At 66.4% G+C, this 20,011-nt stretch overlaps 1 protein-coding gene across 1 annotated transcript in view; it reads left to right on the top strand.

Moving 5' to 3' along the window:
* The window catches only part of LOC308053401 (SCO-spondin-like), a gene marked incomplete at both ends in the record, with an annotated part of 32,738 nt that extends 23,107 nt beyond the window's left edge, over positions 1–9,631 (top strand). Inside the window, 23 exon segments of the mRNA XM_080364250.1 lie at positions 147–387; positions 900–1,052; positions 1,127–1,173; positions 1,337–1,513; positions 2,175–2,305; positions 2,515–2,639; positions 2,727–2,773; positions 2,981–3,277; positions 3,360–3,521; positions 3,619–3,735; positions 3,940–4,078; positions 4,180–4,382; positions 4,448–4,615; positions 4,738–4,865; positions 5,035–5,180; positions 5,301–5,347; positions 5,418–5,582; positions 5,748–5,956; positions 6,046–6,141; positions 6,376–6,436; positions 6,577–6,707; positions 6,811–7,008; positions 9,326–9,631. Of these exon segments, the coding sequence (XP_080220376.1) occupies positions 147–387; positions 900–1,052; positions 1,127–1,173; positions 1,337–1,513; positions 2,175–2,305; positions 2,515–2,639; positions 2,727–2,773; positions 2,981–3,277; positions 3,360–3,521; positions 3,619–3,735; positions 3,940–4,078; positions 4,180–4,382; positions 4,448–4,615; positions 4,738–4,865; positions 5,035–5,180; positions 5,301–5,347; positions 5,418–5,582; positions 5,748–5,956; positions 6,046–6,141; positions 6,376–6,436; positions 6,577–6,707; positions 6,811–7,008; positions 9,326–9,631 (3,494 nt within the window).
* Positions 9,632–20,011: the final 10,380 nt, after the last annotated feature.

Below are 20,011 nucleotides of genomic sequence, written 5' to 3'. Positions count from 1 at the left end.
GTGCCCCCCGGGCAGAGCTGGGGATGCCTGTGTGCTCTGCGGGACCAGATGTGTGCGCATGTCTGCACACCCATGCACACGCACACATGTGCCTCGGGGTGGTCCATGTCCCACACCCTGTCACCAAACCCCCCCCATCCCCACAGGCACCCTGGAGCAGGACGGCGGCTGCGTGCCCCCCACCCACTGCGAGTGCACAGACACGGAGGGGCACAGCTGGGTGCCCGGGAGCCGTCACCACGACGGCTGCGAGAGCTGCACCTGCAGCGGGGGCCACCTGCACTGCGCCCGCCAGGGCTGCCCCCCGGCCCCCTGCAGCTGGAGCCGCTGGAGCCCCTGGGCACCCTGCGGTGTCACCTGCGGGGACGGGCAGCAGACCCGCTTCAGGTGACGTGGCACCTGGGGGGGCTGTGCGGGGCACACGGCACCCAGGGGACATACATGGCACCCCGGGGACACACATGGCACCCCGGGGACACAGGGTGGCTGCAGGGAGGGATATGGCACCCAGGGACAGGCTACAGGGGGGACATGGCACCTGGGGGACACACACAGCACCCAGGGACAGGCTGGGGGGGCGGGCGAGGGACAGAGCACCCAGGGAACATGGCGCCCGGGGGAAGCACACGACACCCAGAGGACACACATGGCATTCAGGGGACTTACAGAGCACCCAAGGCACACAGCACCCATGAGGGGCTGCAGGACGGGATACAGAACCCAGGGACAGGCTGGGGGCGAAACACACAGCACCCAGGGAACATGGCACCCAGGAGGGGACACACAACACCCAGGGGACACAGCACTCAGGGGACATGGCACCCGGGGATGAGCTGCAGTGGGTGCCAGCCAGACCCCTGCCCTCCCAGCCCCCCGTGTCCCTCCGTGTTCCCCCCCAGGACCCCCAGCCCGGACTCAGGGGACGGCGAGTGCGAGGGGCCGCAGGAGCAGAGCCGGGGCTGCACGGGGGGGCCCTGCCCGCCCCTCTGCCTGCAGGCGGGCAGCGAGAGGCGCCTGGGGGACAGCTGGCTGCAGGGCGAGTGCCGCCGATGGTCAGTGCCGGGGGCAGGGGAGCCGGGAGCCCAGCTGCACCCCCAAACCCACCCACCCTGTGCCCCTCTCGCAGCACCTGCACCCCCGAGGGCACCCAGTGCCAGGACATCCCCTGTGACAGTGAGTACCCACACGTGTCCCTCCACCATGGCACCCACCTCGCGAAGACTGACGCAAATTCTCTGGGACCCCCAAACCTCATGGACGGGCCCGGGTCAGGACGGAGGGGACCCCGGGCACCGCTTCATGTCACGGCAGTGATTTTGGTGTGCTGTGTCCCCAGGGTCGGGCGGCTGCGCCTGGGGCCCCTGGAGCCCCTGCTCCCGCTCCTGCGGAACCGGCCTGGCCGCCCGGGAGGCTGCCTGCCCCTGCGCGGCCCCCGGCTCCCCCGGTGCCGCCTGCAACCACAGCCACAGCCCGCACCGGGAGCTGGGGGCCTGTTACCTGCGCCCCTGCCCAGGTAGGGGGCCGGGATGGCCAGGCTGGGGGATCAGTGGGGTCCCTGCCGCCGTCACCCCATCCCCTGCCTGCCCGCAGCCGCCTGTCCCTGGAGCCCCTGGAGCCCCTGGAGCCGCTGCTCCTGCCAGGCCCCGCGGCAGCACCGGCACCGGCACCGGCAGGGACCCGCCGGCTGCGCCGGGCTCGACGTGCAGAGCCGCCCTTGCAACACCTCGAGGTGCTCTGGTGAGCGACAGGGCTGCGGCGGCGCCGCTGCCTGCGCCGCTGCCAGCACCCTGCCCGTCCCCTGCGCCTCGCTGCCAGCACCCTGCCCGTCCCCTGCGCCCCGCTGCCTGCACCCTGTCTGTCTCGAGCCCCGCTGCCTGCACCCTGCCCGTCCCCTGCGCCCCGCTGCCTGCACCCTGTGTGTCCCGAGCCCCGCTGCCTGCACCCTGCCCGTCCCCTGCACCCCGCTGCCTGCACCCTGTCTGTCCCCTGAGCCCCGCTGCCTGCAACCTGCGCGTCCTGTACGTTAGCTACTTCTTGACTTGTCCTTGTATATCTGGGATCTCCCTGCCCGCCTCTGCTTGTGTCCTGTGCTGCCTGTCCCCTCCCCGTCCCAGGCGCTGCCTGGGGTGCCCCTGCCCGTGTCGGGGCTCCTGCCTGACCTGTCTCCCCCGCAGAGACCAGCTGCGCCCCCCCCTTCCAGTACCAGCCCTGCGGCCCCCCCTGCGAGCGGCTCTGCTCCAGCCTGCAGCACCCCGAGCTCTGCCCGCAGCCGTCTCCCTGCCTGCCCGGCTGCGCCTGCCCGCAGGCAAGAGTGGGCAGGGGGGCGCAGGAGGCTCTGGCTCTGGGGAGGGGCTCTGGAGGGGGCCTCCCTGGGGATGGGATGGGGACGGGGACAGTCCCACCGGGGCGGGGGCAAGATCCGGGTGCTACCGTCCAGCTGGCACTGCAGAGGCAGGGGGGCTGGGGTGCAGGGGGGGCACCTGCCACCCCCACCATGGTCCCCTGTCGTGGCAGGGGCTGCTGGAGCAGGCCGGGGGCTGCGTGCCCCCCGCGCAGTGCGGCTGCCTGCACCACGGCGGGCCGGGCGGCCCCCAGCCCCTGGCTGCTGGCGACACGGTGCTCCTGGGCTGCGAGGAGTGGTGAGCGGGGCCGGGGGTCAGTCCCACACGAGATGGGGGCGGGGGGCACACCAGGGCGGTGGGTGCTCACCCACTGTTCTTCTCCAGCGTGTGCCAGAACGGGACCCTGCGGTGCAGCAGCGAGGGCTGCCAGGGTGAGTGCGGAACCCCCGCACCGCAGAGCCCCCGCGCTCGGCAGCAGCTCCCCAGCCTGGCCCCAGCCCCCCTGGCCCTTCTCTCTGCTCAGGGCCCCCCCCGCGGGGTGGGCACCTCTCTGCCCACTGCCCGCCCCACACGGGTGGGGGCTGCCCCCTCCCCGTTCCCCCGGCTGCGGGCTCCCCAGAGGCTCTATGTCCCCCCAGGGCTGCTGCCGCTGAGCCCCTGGTCGGAGTGGTCACCCTGTGGCCCCTGCCTGCCCCTGCCCGCACTCGGCCCCGCCACCCTCGCCCAGCTGCTGGCCCCGCCGGCGGAGGGGACACCAGCAGAGGGAACGCTGGCGGGGGGGACACCGGGAGGGGTCCCAGCCCTGGCCGCGGTGCAGCATCGCTACCGAACCTGCCTGGACCCCCAGACCGGGCTGCCCTGGGCCGGCGACAAGGCCGCCTGCTCGGCCCAACTGCGGCAGGACCGGCTCTGCGCGGAGCCCCACGTCTGCCAAGGTACCGGGGGGCTGCAGGGTGCCGTGGACACCGGGACGGGACGAGGGTGCCCCGCGGGGCAGGTGACGCCCGTGTCCCGCAGACCCCTGCCTCTGGAGCCCCTGGGGGCCCTGGGGGCCCTGCCGGGACCCCTGCAGCGGGGGCTTCCGCCTGCGGCAGCGCCAGCCCCAGCAGCCGGCGGGCAGCCGGCGGTGCGACGGTGCCCACTCCCAGACCGAGAGCTGCAACACCGACGTCTGCCCAGGTAACTCCCACCCGGCACCCCCGCGTCCCTGTGCACCGTGGAGGGGGCGCGGTGGATGCCGTGTTCCTGTGCACTCTGATACCCGCCCCGCGCCCAGGGGAGACGTGCGGGGAGCGGGGCCGGGTCTTCACCGCGTCCTGCGTCGACGGCTGCCCCCGCGCCTGCGCCGACCTCTGGCCCCACGTCCAGTGTCTGCAGGGGCCCTGCAAGCCAGGTACGTGCCCCGCGCCGCTGCATCTCCCACCATGTAGGACACCCCCTGCCCCACACCCCATCGCAGCCGTGACGTTCCCTGCCCCACAGCTCCGGCTGCACCTTGGCACATGGGTGCACCCACACCCTGTCCTGCCGCCCACCGGGTGCTCAGGACCACGCGCAGCACCCATGGGTGCAGACCTGCTCCTCTCTGCCCCCGCAGGGTGCCGCTGCTCCCCGGGGCAGCTGCTGCAGGACGGGGTGTGCGTGCCCGTTGCCGAATGCCGCTGCGGGCTGCCCGCTGCCAACAGCAGCCGGGAGCTCCGGCCGGGACAGGTGGCCGAGCTGGACTGTCACAACTGGTGGGTGCCGTGGGGAGGACGCGGTGGCAGGACAGGGACAGCCGCGCCCCATGGCACAGCCCGGGGGTGGAATGCTGATGCCAACGTCCCTCCTGGTGCAGCACCTGCGAGAACGGGACCTTCGCGTGCCCAGCCCTGACGTGTCCCTCCTACGGACCCTGGTCACCGTGGGGACCCTGCTCCCGCAGCTGCGGCGGTGGTAACACGACCCGGCACCGTGGCTGCCGGGAGAGCGCCGGCGGGGTGCCCTGCGGTGCTGCTGGCACGGAGGAGACGGCTGAGTGCAACCCAGAGCCCTGCCCTGGTGAGTGCCACCGCGGCGGGACGGCGGGACGGTGACACGGTGCTGAGCCCGCGCTGCCCCCGCAGCCAGCTGCCAGCTGAGCCCCTGGTCCCCGTGGAGCCCCTGCAGTGCCAGCTGCGGCGGGGGCACTTCCGAGCGGCGCCGGGAGCTGCTGCCGGGGCCCCAGGAGGAGCTGTGTCCCCTCCAGCCGCTGCTGCTGCATCGCGTCTGCAACGTCCGCAACTGCTCACCGGGTAGGGGGGGGTCTCAGCTGGGCTGGGGTTGGCCTTTGGGGTGCCAGGGAGCTGCAGCTTTGCCGGTTGTGCCGCAGAACGGGGGGGCTCCGTGCTGCAGTCACCCCCTCCTCACCCCGCAGAGTGCCCCAGCGGGCAGGTTTACGGAGACTGTGCCAACGCCTGTCCCCGTGTCTGCGCCGACCTCCACCTGGGGACACAGTGTCTGCTGGAGACGTGCCAGCCCGGCTGCGCCTGCCCGCTCGGCCAGGTATGGCTGGGCTACCCGAGCCCCCCCTGCAGCCCCCGGGGATCCCACTGCCACCCAGGGGACACCATTGCAACCCACCACCTTGGGGATCCCACTGCCACCCACCACCCGGGGATCCCACTGCCACCCAGGGAGAGGAGATTCCTGGTCACCGCCGGGTGCCCCACAGGTTCTGCAGGATGGGGTCTGTGTCCCCCCCGAGTTGTGCCGCTGCCGGCTTCCCCCCACTCTGCCCGGGGCGCGCAACCTCTCGCAGGCGCAGCAGCAGCAGGAACACGCCCCGGGCAGCCGCCTCCAGCACCGCTGCAACACCTGGTGGGTGCCGCAGCCCCTGGCGACACCCCGCGACGGGTCACCCCATGCGGGTGGCTGAGCCGGGGTGCTGGGAGCTCAGCGGGGATTGGCTGGGCTCTGACCCCCCCCTTCTCTCCGCAGCGTCTGCATCCGCGGCGCCTTCAACTGCTCCCAGGACGACTGTGATGGTGAGAGATTCTTGTCCCTGTCCCGTGATCCCCACACCGCAGCCACCAGTTCTCACCCCGTCCCCCACAGTGGACTGCCTCTGGTCCCCGTGGTCCCCCTGGTCCGCCTGCTCGGTGACATGCGGGGTGGGCGAGCGGCTTTCCCACCGGCGCCCGCTCCAGCAGCGCCTCTATGAGGGGGCAGAGTGCCTGAGCCCCCCCACCCGCCGGACCCCATGCAGCCTCCCCGACTGCCGTGAGTCGCCCCGCAGTCCCTCAAGCCCGGGAGCTGGCAAGGGAGGGGACAGAACTGTCACCTGCAGGGTGCTAGCCCAAGGCGGAGGCAACAATCCTTGCCTCCTGCACCGCGGTGGTGCCAGTGCGGGGATGGTGACAGTGCCGTGTCCTGTGCCACGTGCAGCCTGTCCCACGGGCGAGCGCTGGCAGAAACCCAGCACAGCGGTCAGCTGCGAGCAGAGCTGCCAGGACATCTCCAGAGAGCTGCCGCGCAACTGCAGCGCGTCTCTGTCCCCCGGCTGCGCTTGCCAGCCCGGCCGCTACCGCAACAGCACCGGCCACTGCGTCCCAGCCGCGCTCTGCGAATGCTGGCACCGGGGGCAGCTGCACCAGGTGAGCGGCGCCAGGGGGTGCCCCTTGTGCTGGGGGGTTGGGTCCCGTTGCAGCCCCGCCGGGCTGAGCCATGTCTCCCCGTCGGCCAGGCTGGCAGCGAGTGGCAGGAAGAGTGTGAGACGTGCCGCTGCATCGACGGGCAGGCTGCCTGCACCGCCGGCTGCGCCCCCCTCAGCTGCCCCGAGGTGCGGGGGGCTCGGGGTTGAGGGCGCTTGGCGTGGGGAGGGGAGGGAGGGAGCACGTATGAGGAGGGCACACTGGTGGGCAGGGGACATTTGTGGGGAGGGGACACTTGTGGGAGGGATCTCTTGGGGGGGCACTCGTAGGGAGTGGCACATGTGGGCAGGGGGCGTGTGCGGGCTGGGGTTCCGTGGGCAGGGGGCACATGTGGGCGGGGAATGAGGGCACCGTCTCGGCAGGGCGCGGTGAAGGTTCGGGAGCCGGGCAGCTGCTGCCCCGTCTGCCGGGAGGAGTGGCCGGGTAAGGTCCCCGCGGCCCGTGGCGGGGCTGAGCACCCTCGGGACCCGCGGCCTCGGCCCCGCGCTGCTGGGGAGGCGTCGGGGCAGCGCGGGCAGCGCGGGCAGCACGGGCAGCACCAGCACCGTGTCCTCCCGTTGCAGAGGAGCCGTCCTCCATGTGCCGGCGCCTCACCGAGCTGCGCACCATCGCCAAGGGGCCCTGCGCCCTGCCCGCCGTCGAGGTCAGCTACTGCGCCGGGCGCTGCCGCTCCCGCACCAGCGTCACCCCCGAGGTCAGCACCGGGGGTCTCGGCCGGGCTCTGCCCGGGGCCGGGGGGCAGCAGCGGGGGGGCTGCCCGGTGTCGCCCTCCCAGCAGCCGCGCGTCCCTCGGGCAGGAGCCGTACCTGCAGAGCCTCTGCGAGTGCTGCAGCTACCGCCTGGACCCCGCCCGCCCCGTCCGCGTCCTGCAGCTGCCCTGCCCCGGCGGGCGGGCCGAGCCCGTGGTGCTGCCCGTCATCCACAGCTGCCAGTGCAGCAGCTGCCAGGGTGAGCGGGGGGGCCGAGGTGGGGGCAGGACCGCTCAGGGCCGCAAGGTCCCGAGTCCCTCTCACCACCTCTCCTGCAGGCGGGGATTTCTCCCGGCGCTGAGCATCCCCCGGCCGGACGCTCCCCCCAACCCCAGTGGCGGCCGCCGGCATGCTCCGGTTCTCCGGGCCCTGTCTCGATCTGCAATAAACCTGCGGGAGCAGCCCCAGTGTCCGGCCCCGGGAGGGGCTGGGGGGGCGACCGGCTGGTGGGGAAACCTTGGGAGGGACCGGGAAGGGCTTGGGAGGGACCAGAGATACTCCGGGGATGACCGAGAAGGACTGGGAGAGGACCGAAGGGGACGGGGGCGGGACGGGGCGGGGGGACACCAGAAGGGACCGGGGAGGGCTTGCGCGGACCAGGGCGAGCCGGGGACAACCTGGGAGGGCTCATGGTGGGGAGCGGAAGGGATGGGAAAGGGCTCGGGGTGGACCGGGAAGAGCTCGAGAGAGACCAGGATGGACCGGGAAGGAGTTGCTGCTGGAGTCCTCCGCCCCCACTGCAGCCCCCAAACACCCACCTGGCCCAGGTCTCTGATGCCCCCGGCACACCTCGGGGGGGTCTGATACAACCCAGACCGAGCGGGACTCGCTGCTCCGTTTCGCTTCAGCGCTGCGGGAACGGGGACGGTGCTGCCAGGGCTTTAGCACGGAGTTCTAGGGAAGAGAAATCCAAAAGCAACGGAAATGCAGCAGCTTCTGTCTGTCCCTCTGTCCCTCTGCAGCGTTTCCCAGCAGCGCAGGGCAGCTCTGGGCTGGGGCCGCGTCTCCTGCGCTCCCTGCAGCCTCGCTCGGGCCAAGGGGCCTTGGGGCTGGGCCAGCTGCAGTCTCTGCAACAGCTGTGCACATCTGCATGGACGGCCCGGGCATCCCCAGGGCTTCCCCAGCCCCCGCGCACACGGGGATGCTGGTGTCCGTTCTACAACCGGCTCTGAGATCTCCCCCGGCACCCCCGCACGCAAACGTGCCCACGGCAGCCGTGCCCAGCGAGAGCTGCTGACATGGCCAGTCTGTGGGGACGTGGGACACGAGACGTGAGCGTGTGCTGGGGAGCCACAGGGACGGGCTCTCTGAACAACCCGGAGACACTGACTCCAAAGCGTGACAAGGCTGAGAGGCTCCGAGACAGAGACATCAGGAACGGGCATGGGGGTGTAGGAAGCGACCGTCTTGCCAGTAGAACAGGCCCAGGCAGGACCGCTCAGCAGAGCAGAGTTTCTTAATGGTTTTGCCAAAGCGGGTGTTCAACCTAACGGTAAGCACACACTGAACAGGGCAAAAAGCGGCTGTCGATATTCCCCCAATCCCAGCCGCAAGTTCCCTCCCCTGCTCCCCATTGGCTGGGTGCAGGGTTGGCACATTACGCAATGCTTCCCCATGCCCTGCCTCAGTTTACCTGTCTCAGCACTGCGGCTCTAACGACCCTCAACTGTTGAGTCAGGGTGCCTGTGGCATTCAGAGTTAATCCATCCCTCCTCCCGTCTGGTGGGACAGGACACGTGTGAGTAGCAAAACCATCTCCACACGGGCAGTTACTCAGCAGAGCTCACAGCAGCTCCCCCAGGCCGTCACATTCATGAACAAAGCGGCTGGCTCGCAGCCGAATCGCACACAGAGGGAAAGGTCTGCACGGGACCCCCCGCACCCACCGCTGATGGGGCTTCAGCTGCTGTTCCGCTGCCCTGCGGGTCTCCTAACAGGAGTTCTTGGCCCGGCTGCAGCTCAGGCCGTTCCCTCCTGTGGACTCTGCAGCAAAGCGCTGCTGCTTTGCCTGGGGGGGGCCGAGCGCAGCCGCCCCAGGAGCGGAACAGCCCGCGGTGCGGTGCGAGCGCTGCCCAGCGGGACCGAGCGCCGCCCTGGGGCACCGACGCTGTTTGCAGCCCAAAGCCAAAGCGCAGCCCCAGCCCAGCTGGGCTGGAGCCTTGAGCTGCATCCCAGCCAGGAGCGGGACATCAGCCTGTCCTGGGCCGGGCTGGGCCAGAGGGAATGGCCGACAAGCCGGTCGGGGGCACTCCTGCCCGCCAAAGACAAAGCACCCGTGGCATTGCTTTTGCTCGGGGACCCGCGGGCACTTGGCGGCTGACGCAGACGATGAGGAAGGCGCTGTGTGCCCGCGCTGGTTTCGGCTGGACGGAACCCATTCTCCTTTCCGTGAACGCTCCTTTCAGTTACGTTTCTTCCTCAGAACTGCCCGCTCTGAACTTGGCCCCGTTTCGTCAGGCAGCGTCTGCTCCCGGAACTGATCCCGCTCGATGTTCAGAGCTGCTCCTGAGGCGCCGGCAGGAACGGTGTGCACAGAGGGCGCTGCTTTTCTCTCTCCCCCCAGAAGGCGAGGGCGCTGCTCAGCTGCCGCTGTTCCGCCAGGGAGAGGGCGGACAAGGGCCGCGCCTGCGGGGAGGAGCGGACAGCACAGGCGAGCCCTGAGTGGCCAGTGAGTGTCCCACGCCACGCACGGCAGACTCAGTCGAAAGCTGAGGAAGCGCGGGGCCGCGCTCTCTTTGTTGGCGGCCGGTGTCGCCGGAGGCCTCTGGCCGTTCTTCGCCCCGCGCTCCCGATCCGCGCGTCGGGGAATCCGGTCCGGGAGCTGCCGGCGGCTGCGCTGGAGCGTCAGCGCTGCGACCCCCGGGGCTGAGGCTCCGGTGCGGCCGGAGCGGGCTCGGGGGCGGTGAGTGTCGGCCGGGGGTGTCCCGTTCTTGTCCCGCTCTTGTCCCGCTCCTGTCCCGCGCTTGTCCCGTTCTTGTACCGCGCTTGTCCCGCTCTTGTCCCGCTCTTGTCCCGCTCTTGTCCCGCTCTTGTCCCGTTCCTGTCCCGTTCTTGTCCCGTTCTTGTCCGGTTCTTGTCCCGCTCTTGTCCCGCTCTTGTCCCGCTCCCGTCCCGCTCCTGTCCCGCTCCTGTCCCCTCGGCAGCGCTGCCGTTTCTCTGCTCCTTTGGCGGCGGGGCTGACCCGCGGCAGAGCCCGATGAGGAGCGGGAGCCCGCCGGGCCCCGGGGAGCAGAGCGAGGCCCCCGGGGGGAGCCCGTTGGCGTGGGCGCCAGCTCGGGGCTGTCCCCAAGCTGCGGCGCTGGCGCTGGGGCGGCGAGGAGAGAGGGGGGCAAGCGGGGAGAGCCCCGCCGTGCTCGTGGCGCTGCCGGTGCCGGGCCAGGCAGCGCCCCCCAGTCCTGCCTGAGCCGGCTGTGCTTGTGGCTGCAGATGGCGGTGACGTTCGAGGACGTGGCCCTCTACTTCTCCCCCGAGGAGTGGGCAGAGCTGGCGGGCTGGCAGCGGCGGCTCTACCGGGAGGTGATGCTGGACAACTACGAGCTGGTGGCCTCGCTGGGTGAGGACTCTCTCTGGCGCTGTGGGGCTGGGCTGGAGCTGGAATTGAGCTCTTGAGCTGAGCCGGAGCCCTTGGAAGGGCAAATGCAGCTGTTGCGGTTGCTGCCCGAGCGCTGGTGTGGCGGTTGCGATGGCAGGTTTGGCCGTGCCAGGCGGCGTCCTGGAGAGCGGTCCTGGGAGAGGGGAGGGGAGGGGATGGGCCAGAGTCTTTGAGTGGCAGTGCGGGAGAGCGGGCTCCTGTGTGTGCCCCGCACAGGCTGGGCCGCCGTCAAGCCCGAGATCATCCGCAAGCTGGAGCGAGAAGAGGCGCCGTGCGTGCCAGATCCCCCCGGGGTGCGGCGGGGGCAGCGGAGCCCTGGGCCAGGTGGGTATTTGGGGGCTGCGGTGGGGGTGGGGGGTTCCAGCAGCACCGTCCCCTCGGCCCCAGATGCTCGGTGCCCGGTGCTGCCCGGTGAGGTCTGTGTGCCGTGCCACGGTGCAGGGAGCTGCTGCCCCATCAGCTGTGTCCTGCAGCCAGGAAGGGTGGGGGCTGGCGGGTGCCTGTGCCATTGCCCATGGGGAGGGGTCCCACGTGCCTGTCCCGGCCCCAGCACTGACCCGGCCTCTCCTCCTCAGCAGCTGATGATGTCCAGGCGCAGCAGGAGGCCGAGTCTGTCCATGAGCAGATTCCGGCCCCCGCTGCCCTGCTCCCGGGGGTGCCCACACCGGGCAGGAGGCGGCAGGGGGGTTCAACCCGCAGTCGGGCAGGTGGGAGGAGGGGGCGGCGCTCAGGGCCCCCCCGTCGTCACCCCATCCCAGCCCCTCGGCCACTGGAGAAGCCCCAGCCCACGTGCCCCAAGTGCAAGAAGAGCTTCAAGCACCGCGCAGCGCTGGCCGTGCACATGCGGAGCCACCGGGGCGAGCGGCCCTTCAGCTGCTCCAACTGCGGCAAGAGCTTCGCTTCCAAGCAGGTGCTGCTGATCCACCAGCGTGTGCACACTGGGGAGAAGCCCTTCGCCTGCAGCCACTGTGGCAAGAGCTTCAGGGAGAAGAACAGCTTGACCATCCACCAGCGCATCCACACCGGGGAGCGCCCCTTTGCTTGTGCCCACTGCCCCAAGGCCTTCAGGAGCAAGAGGAAACTCACTGTCCACCAGTGTGTCCACACCGGGGAGAAGCCCTTCACCTGCAGTGAGTGCAGCAAGAGCTTCAGTCGGAAGGACAACCTCATCTCCCACCAGCGCATCCACACTGGGGAGAAGCCCTTTGCCTGCACTGAGTGTGGCAAGAGCTTCAGGCAGAAGTGCAACCTGGTCAGTCACCAGCACACCCACACAGGGCAGCGCCCCTATGTCTGCACTGAGTGTGGCAAGAGCTTCAGCTGGAAGAGCCTCCTGGTCGGTCACCAGCGCATCCACAGTGGTGAGAAGCCCTTTGCCTGTGGCCACTGTGGCAAGAGCTTCAGATGGAAGAGCCTCCTGGTCGGTCACCAGTGCATCCACACGGTGGAGAAGCCCTTTGCCTGCACTGAGTGTGGCAAGGGCTTCAGCCAGAAGAGCAACCTGGTCAGTCACCAGCGCATCCACACTGGGGAGAAGCCCTTTGCCTGCAGCCACTGTGGCAAGAGCTTCAGGGAGAAGAGGAACCTGGTCAGACACCAGCTCACCCACACCGGGGAGCGCCCCTTTGCTTGTGCCCACTGCCCCGAGGCCTTCAGGAGCAAGAGGAAACTCATTGTCCACCAGTGTGTCCACACCGGGGAGAAGCCCTTCACCTGCAGTGAGTGCGGCAAGAGCTTCAGCCGGAAGAAGAACCTCATCTCCCACCAACGCACCCACACAGGCCAGCGCCCCTATGTCTGCACGGAGTGCGGCAAGAGCTTCAGCCAGAAGAGCCGCCTGGTTCAACACCAGCGCATCCACACTGGGGAGAAGCCCTTTCCCTGCACTGAGTGTGGCAAGAGCTTCAGATGGAAGAGCTTCCTGGTCAGTCACCAGCTCATCCACACTGGGGAGAAGCCCTTTCCCTGCACTGAGTGTGGCAAGAGCTTCACCCAGAAGAGCTTCCTGGTCAGTCACCAGCGCATCCACACTGGGGAGAAGCCCTTTGCCTGCGGCCACTGTGGCAAGAGCTTCAGCTGGAAGAGTAGCCTGGTCAGTCACCAGCGCACCCACACAGGGCAGCGCCCCTATGTCTGCACAGAGTGCGGCAAGAGCTTCAGCCAGAAGAGCCACCTGGTTGGTCACCAGCTCATCCACACTGGGGAGAAGCCCTTTGCCTGCAGCCACTGTGGCAAGAGCTTCAGGGAGAAGAAGAAACTCATCATCCACCAGCGCATCCACACCGGGGAGCGCCCCTTTGCTTGTGCCCACTGCCCCAAGGCCTTCAGGAGCAAGAGGAATCTCACCAACCACCAGTGTGTCCACACCGGGGAGAAGCCCTTCACCTGCAGTGAGTGCGGCAAGAGCTTCAGCTGGAAGAGCGACCTCATCTCCCACCAGCGCACCCACACTGGGGAGAAGCCCTTCACTTGCACTGAGTGTGGCAAGAGCTTCAGGCAGAAGAGCAACCTGTGCAGGCACCAGCTCATCCAGGGCCATAAGAGACCTTCACCTGCCCCGGGTGACAATCAGGGGACAGGCTAACAAGGGGCACTGCTGTGGGTGTTGAGCACAGGACCCTGGTCAGGAGGAGGAAGCTGAGGAGGCTTCCTACAGCCAGCTGGAAGTGGCCTCATGATCACATGCCCTGGTTCTGTGGGAGTTGGTACTAATTGGTACTACTGAAACATTACTGAGCCATGTACCCACTGCATATTAATTGTTATAACCTTTGTCTTCTTTACCCTTTGGGTCTCTGGTCTGTGTGTGAATCATTCTTAATCAAATCAATCTTAATTTTTCCTGTGTACAATTCTTCTGTGCAGTAATTAATAAGGTGAACCTGCCATGAAACTAAATAACTTTGTCGTACTGCTGTTAAACTCTATTAAATTCCTTTGATTTCCTTCACCTCTATGCAGTGATTGTTTTATCTGCACCAAACACATTGCTGCTTCTCTCTTTGGAATGATGGGCCTTCACTCACCTCCCCTCCTTCCCAGTTCTTGTGCCTCTCCAGTCTCCTCGCTGAAGGACCCTGGATTTGGTGTGAACATTGCTCAGCAGCACCCAGAACATTCACATGTTATCAGCACTCTGATACTAAATCCAAAATACAGCCCTGTACCAGCTGCTGGGAGGAGAATTAACTCTGTCCCAGCCACACCAGCAGTTCTGTTTCCCCATTCCCCCACCCCGCAGAGCCTTCAACCGCTTGTCTTGCTTGATTGCAGCGCGTTTCACAGCCAGGGGCAACCTGTGCAATAGTGCCCGTGGGCACGTCCGCCCCTGGGTCACGAGCCCATCCTGTGTGGCATCCCTTCCTTGGTGGCCTGAGCACCATGGGCCCACTGGGCTACAGGTAATTCACCCTTGTGTTGCCAGTGCAGACACAGCTGAGCCACTTCAGTCTCAGCAGCCTGATGCACCTGCTGGTTGATGTTCTCCAGTGGCCACCTCTGGGGTGCAGGAGCAGCTGTGGGATGCACTTTTCCAGCCAGCAGCACTATCTTGCCGCGCTGCAGCAGCCCGGGGGGGTTTGTCCCTGCGCTGCCCGTGGCTCCGATCCGTTGCTGTACCCACCCCCACAGGGCATCTGCCACCATCCGTGAGTCAGGAGAGACACAGAGCCCTGGCCACTGCCCTGGGCCAGCAGTGGCCAAAGCCAGCCGGGCGCCTCCCAGCTCTGCACACCGGCTCCTTTCACCTTCTCCAGCAGCTGCTGCCACTTGGCACTTAGGGCTCCAGAGAGTGACTCTGTGGCTCTGCTGCTTTCCAAGCACAGGACAGGACCCTTCAGTGAACAGGGCGTATTGCTTCTCATTTTCTGGCAGTTAGTTGTACCATGGGGCCTCTTCATCGCACGTCACCTCCTCCTCTGGCGATATTCCAAAACCTTGGCCTTCTGGCCAGTCCATGAGCACTCCCAAGGTTCCTGGTGACTGGGGTTTCCCACTCGTGCCTGTTCCGTGCTCAGCGCCACCCACCTGCTCCACGCAGCATCAGTTGCAGGATGTGTAGAGGACCCTCCCTTTGACCACCCAGCCCAGCACCGGGGGTCGGGGTGCCGAGGAGCCGTGCTTCTGTACCAGCTGCTTCCGAGGCAGCTGCAACCCCCTCCTATGCTGCCAATGTCTTTTTTCCAGCTGGAGCACAGTGAGCCTTGGCTCCTCTGCATCCCCCCTTGGCTCCTCTGCATCCCCCTGTTAGCATACAGGACACATAACTACGGACATAGTTATATGCGGTGCTTTTATTTCAGCGCTGGAAAACCAGGGGTTCGCACCCAAAGCTGGCTTCGACCACTGATTTGAACTCCACTACATTTATAAAATTTGGTTACATATATATTCATTAAAATCACAATGTATGTGTTGCATATTCATTAGGTTACACAATTATTTCACAATATCAGTTGCAACACCTTGGAACCACCCTAAGCTTGCGCAGTGTCCTCTGGTGGTCGTTTTGGGGGTCTTCAGGATGAAGTAAGTAGTCTTCATCACTAGTGTACTTTTCACCTTTCATCACAGCACATGCGCACTCTTCATAAAACTATATAAATTCTTGGATGATAGCAAATGTACGTTCTTAGCACATCTTATCCTTTCGAGATAAGATAAGTACTAACTTTCAGTTCTCTAAAATATGAACTTGTATACAACCTGCATAGCTTTAAGATAAGGTAAGAATCTTGGATATGGTTTGCAGAATCCAAATACAGCTTACAAATCTAATTCAACTATAACACAACTATAACAGCTGAACCCCATCAGTGCTGGGTCTCTTCGACTTGAACCACTGGCCAAGTCCGGGGCCGAGTTGGGATCCAGCCGCACCCGGACTAGTCTCTGAGAAGCTGAGAACACGAGAGGGTCCATTCTGAAGCTCGTGGCCCAACGGGAGGGCCTCCCCTCAGTGATCTGAACGCTGCTCTGCGGCACCAGGACCCTAAACCGCGGACCTGCCACAGTCACTGTTCCTGTCACTGGATGGACACACAGAGACCTCGTTCCCTCGGTCCACGGCCATCCCTCTAAAATGTCCCAGAGTTCATTGTGTCCATGACTTTGGGCTCTGATCTGTCACAACAGTCTCCGGGGCAGGAGAGATGCTGCTGCTGTGGGACTGTTCGCGCTGCACCCCAAGGCCGTTGGTGGGGTAGCTGGGTGGCCTGTGCCCACGCTCTATGGGGTCAAGGTGTTGGTGTCCAGGACGTGGCTCGGTGCCAGTCCTGAAGCCGGTTCAGGTTCTATCACTGCTGCACGTTGCTCAGAGTTTCTTAATGGTTTTGCCAAAGTGGGTGTTCAACCTAACAGTAAGCACACACTGAACAGGGCAAAAAGCGGCTGTTGATATTCCCCCAATCCCAGCCGCAAGTTCCCTCCCCTGCTCCCCATTGGCAGGGTGCAGGGTTGGCACAGTACGCAATGCTTCCCCATGCCCTGCCTCAGTTTACCTGTCTCACCGCTGCGGTTCTAACGACCCTCAACTGTTGAGTCAGGGTGCCTGTGGCATTCAGAGTTAATCCATCCCTCCTCCCGTCTGTTGGGACAGGACACCTGTGAGTAGCAAAACCATCTCCACGCGGGCAGCTACTCAGCAGAGCTCACAGCAGCTCCCCCAGGCCGTCACATTCATGAACAAAGCGGCTGGCTCGCAGCCGAATCGCACACAGAGGGAAAGGTCTGCACGGGACCCCCCGCACCCACCGCTGATGGGGCTTCAGCTGCTGTTCCGCTGCCCTGCGGGTCTCCTAACAGGAGTTCTTGGCCCGGCTGCAGCTCAGGCCGTTCCCTCCTGTGGACTCTGCAGCAAAGCGCTGCTGCTTTGCCTGGGGGGGGCCGAGCGCAGGCGCCCCAGGAGCGGAACAGCCCGCGGTGCGGTGCGAGCGCTGCCCAGCGGGACCGAGCGCCGCCCTGGGGCACCGACGCTGTTTGCAGCCCAAAGCCAAAGCGCAGCCCCAGCCCAGCTGGGCTGGAGCCTTGAGCTGCATCCCAGCCAGGAGCGGGACATCAGCCTGTCCTGGGCTGGGCTGGGCCAGAGGGAATGGCCGACAAGCCGGTCGGGGGCACTCCTGCCCGCCAAAGACAAAGCACCCGTGGCATTGCTTTTGCTCGGGGACCCGCGGGCACTTGGCGGCTGACGCAGACGATGGGGAAGGCGCTGTGTGCCCGCGCTGGTTTCGGCTGGACGGAACCCATTCTCCTTTCCGTGAACGCTCCTTTCAGTTACGTTTCTTCCTCAGAACTGCCCGCTCTGAACTTGGCCCCGTTTCGTCAGGCAGCGTCTGCTCCCGGAACTGATCCCGCTCGATGTTCAGAGCTGCTCCTGAGGCGCCGGCAGGAACGGTGTGCACAGAGGGCGCTGCTTTTCTCTCTCCCCCCAGAAGGCGAGGGCGCTGCTCAGCTGCCGCTGTTCCGCCAGGGAGAGGGCGGACAAGGGCCGCGCCTGCGGGGAGGAGCGGACAGCACAGGCGAGCCCTGAGTGGCCAGTGAGTGTCCCACGCCACGCACGGCAGACTCAGTCGAAAGCTGAGGAAGCGCGGGGCCGCGCTCTCTTTGTTGGCGGCCGGTGTCGCCGGAGGCCTCTGGCCGTTCTTCGCCCCGCGCTCCCGATCCGCGCGTCGGGGAATCCGGTCCGGGAGCTGCCGGCGGCTGCGCTGGAGCGTCAGCGCTGCGACCCCCGGGGCTGAGGCTCCGGTGCGGCCGGAGCGGGCTCGGGGGCGGTGAGTGTCGGCCGGGGGTGTCCCGTTCTTGTCCTGCTCCTGTCCCGTTCCTGTAGCGTTCTTATCCCGTCCCTGTCCCGCTCCTGTCTCGCTCTTGTCCCGCGCTTGTCCCGCTCTTGTCCCGTTCCTGTCCCGCTCTTGTCCCGCTCCTGTCTCCTCGGCAGCGCTGCCGTTTCTCTGCTCCTTTGGCGGCGGGGCTGACCCGCGGCAGAGCCCGATGAGGAGCGGGAGCCCGCCGGGCCCCGGGGAGCAGAGCGAGGCCCCCGGGGGGAGCCCGTTGGCGTGGGCGCCAGCTCGGGGCTGTCCCCAAGCTGCGGCGCTGGCGCTGGGGCGGCGAGGAGAGAGGGGGGCAAGCGGGGAGAGCCCCGCCGTGCTCGTGGCGCTGCCGGTGCCGGGCCAGGCAGCGCCCCCCAGTCCTGCCTGAGCCGGCTGTGCTTGTGGCTGCAGATGGCGGTGACGTTCGAGGACGTGGCCCTCTACTTCTCCCCCGAGGAGTGGGCAGAGCTGGCGGGCTGGCAGCGGCGGCTCTACCGGGAGGTGATGCTGGACAACTACGAGCTGGTGGCCTCGCTGGGTGAGGACTCTCTCTGGCGCTGTGGGGCTGGGCTGGAGCTGGAATTGAGCTCTTGAGCTGAGCCGGAGCCCTTGGAAGGGCAAATGCAGCTGTTGCGGTTGCTGCCCGAGCGCCGGTGTGGCGGTTGCGATGGCAGGTTTGGCCGTGCCAGGCGGCGTCCTGGAGAGCGGTCCTGGGAGAGGGGAGGGGAGGGGATGGGCCAGAGTCTTTGAGTGGCAGTGCGGGAGAGGGGGCTGCTGTGTGTGCCCCGCACAGGCTGGGCCGCCGTCAAGCCCGAGATCATCTGCAAGCTGGAGCGAGAAGAGGCGCCGTGCGTGCCAGACCCCCCCGGGGTGCGGCGGGGGCAGCGGAGCCCTGGGCCAGGTGGGTATTTGGGGGCTGCGGTGGGGGTGGGGGGTTCCAGCAGCACCGTCCCCTCGGCCCCAGATGCTCGGTGCCCGGTGCTGCCCGGTGAGGTCTGTGTGCCGTGCCACGGTGCAGGGAGCTGCTGCCCCGTCAGCTGTGTCCTGCAGCCAGGAAGGGTGGGGGCTGGCGGGTGCCTGTGCCATTGCCCATGGGGAGGGGTCCCACGTGCCTGTCCCGGCCCCAGCACTGACCCGGCCTCTCCTCCCCAGCAGCTGATGATGTCCAGGCGCAGCAGGAGGCCGAGTCTGTCCATGAGCAGATTCCGGCCCCCGCTGCCCTGCTCCCGGGGGTGCCCACACCGGGCAGGAGGCGGCAGGGGGGTTCAACCCGCAGTCGGGCAGGTGGGAGGAAGGGGTGGTGCTCAGGGCCCCCCCGTCGTCACCCCATCCCAGCCCCCCGGCCAGTGAAGAAGCCCCAGCCCACGTGCCCCAAGTGCAAGAAGAGCTTCAAGCACCGCGCAGCGCTGGCCGTGCACATGCGGAGCCACCGGGGCGAGCGGCCCTTCAGCTGCACCGACTGCGGCAAGAGCTTCGCTTCCAAGTGGGTGCTGCTGATCCACCAGCGTGTGCACACTGGGGAGAAGCCCTTCGCCTGCAGCCACTGTGGCAAGAGCTTCAGGGAGAAGAAGAACCTGGTCAGACACCAGCGCACCCACACCGGGGAGCGCCCCTTTGCTTGTGCCCACTGCCCCGAGGCCTTCAGGAGCAAGAGGAAACTCACCAGCCACCAGCGCACCCACAGCAGGGAGAAGCCCTTCACTTGCACTGAGTGTGGCAAGAGCTTCAGGTGGAAGTGCAGCCTGTACGGGCACCAGCGCATCCACACTGGGGAGAAGCCCTTTGCCTGCACTGAGTGTGGCAAGAGCTTCAGATGGAAGAGCCTCCTGGTCAGTCACCAGCTCATCCACACTGGGGAGAAGCCCTTTCCCTGCACTGAGTGTGGCAAGAGCTTCAGCCAGAAGAACCTCCTGGTCGGTCACCAGCACATCCACACTGGTGAGAAGCCCTTTGCCTGTGGCCACTGTGGCAAGAGCTTCAGCCGGAAGAGCCACCTGGTCAGTCACCAGCGCACCCACACCGGGGAGCGCCCCTATGTCTGCACAGAGTGTGGCAAGAGCTTCAGCCAGAAGAGCCACCTGGTTGGTCACCAGCTCATCCACACTGGGGAGAAGCCCTTTGCCTGCAGCCACTGTGGCAAGAGCTACAGGGAGAAGGAGAAACTCATCATCCACCAGCGCATCCACACCGGGGAGCGCCCCTTTGCTTGTGCCCACTGCCCCAAGGCCTTCAGGAGCAAGAGGAATCTCACCAGCCACCAGTGTGTCCACACCAGGGGGAAGCCCTTCACCTGCAGTGAGTGCGGCAAGAGCTTCAGCTGGAAGAGCGACCTCATCTCCCACCAGCGCTCCCACACCGGGGAGAAGCCCTTCACTTGCACTGAGTGCGGCAAGAGCTTCAGCCGGAAGGACAACTTCATCTCCCACCAGCGCATCCACACCGGGGAGAAGCCCTTCACCTGCACTGAGTGCGGCAAGAGCTTCAGCTGGATGGGCAACCTGTACAGGCACCAGCGCATCCAGGGCCATAAGAGACCTTCACCTGCCCCGGGTGACAATCAGGGGACAGGCTAACAAGGGGCACTGCTGTGGGTGTTGAGCACAGGACCCTGGTCAGGAGGAGGAAGCTGAGGAGGCTTCCTACAGCCAGCTGGAAGTGGCCTCATGATCACATGCCCTGGTTCTGTGGGAGTTGGTACTAATTGGTACTACTGAAACATCACTGAGCCATGTACCCACTGCATATTAATTGTTATAACCTTTGTCTTCTTTACCCTTTGGGTCTCTGGTCTGTGTGTGAATCGTTCTTAATCAAATCAATCTTAATTTTTCCTGTGTACAATTCTTCTGTGCAG

Source organism: Nesoenas mayeri, assembly GCF_963082525.1.
Source record: "Nesoenas mayeri genome assembly, chromosome: 2".
Classification (NCBI taxonomy): domain Eukaryota; kingdom Metazoa; phylum Chordata; class Aves; order Columbiformes; family Columbidae; genus Nesoenas; species Nesoenas mayeri.
This window is presented reverse-complemented; position numbering and strand designations above follow the sequence as displayed.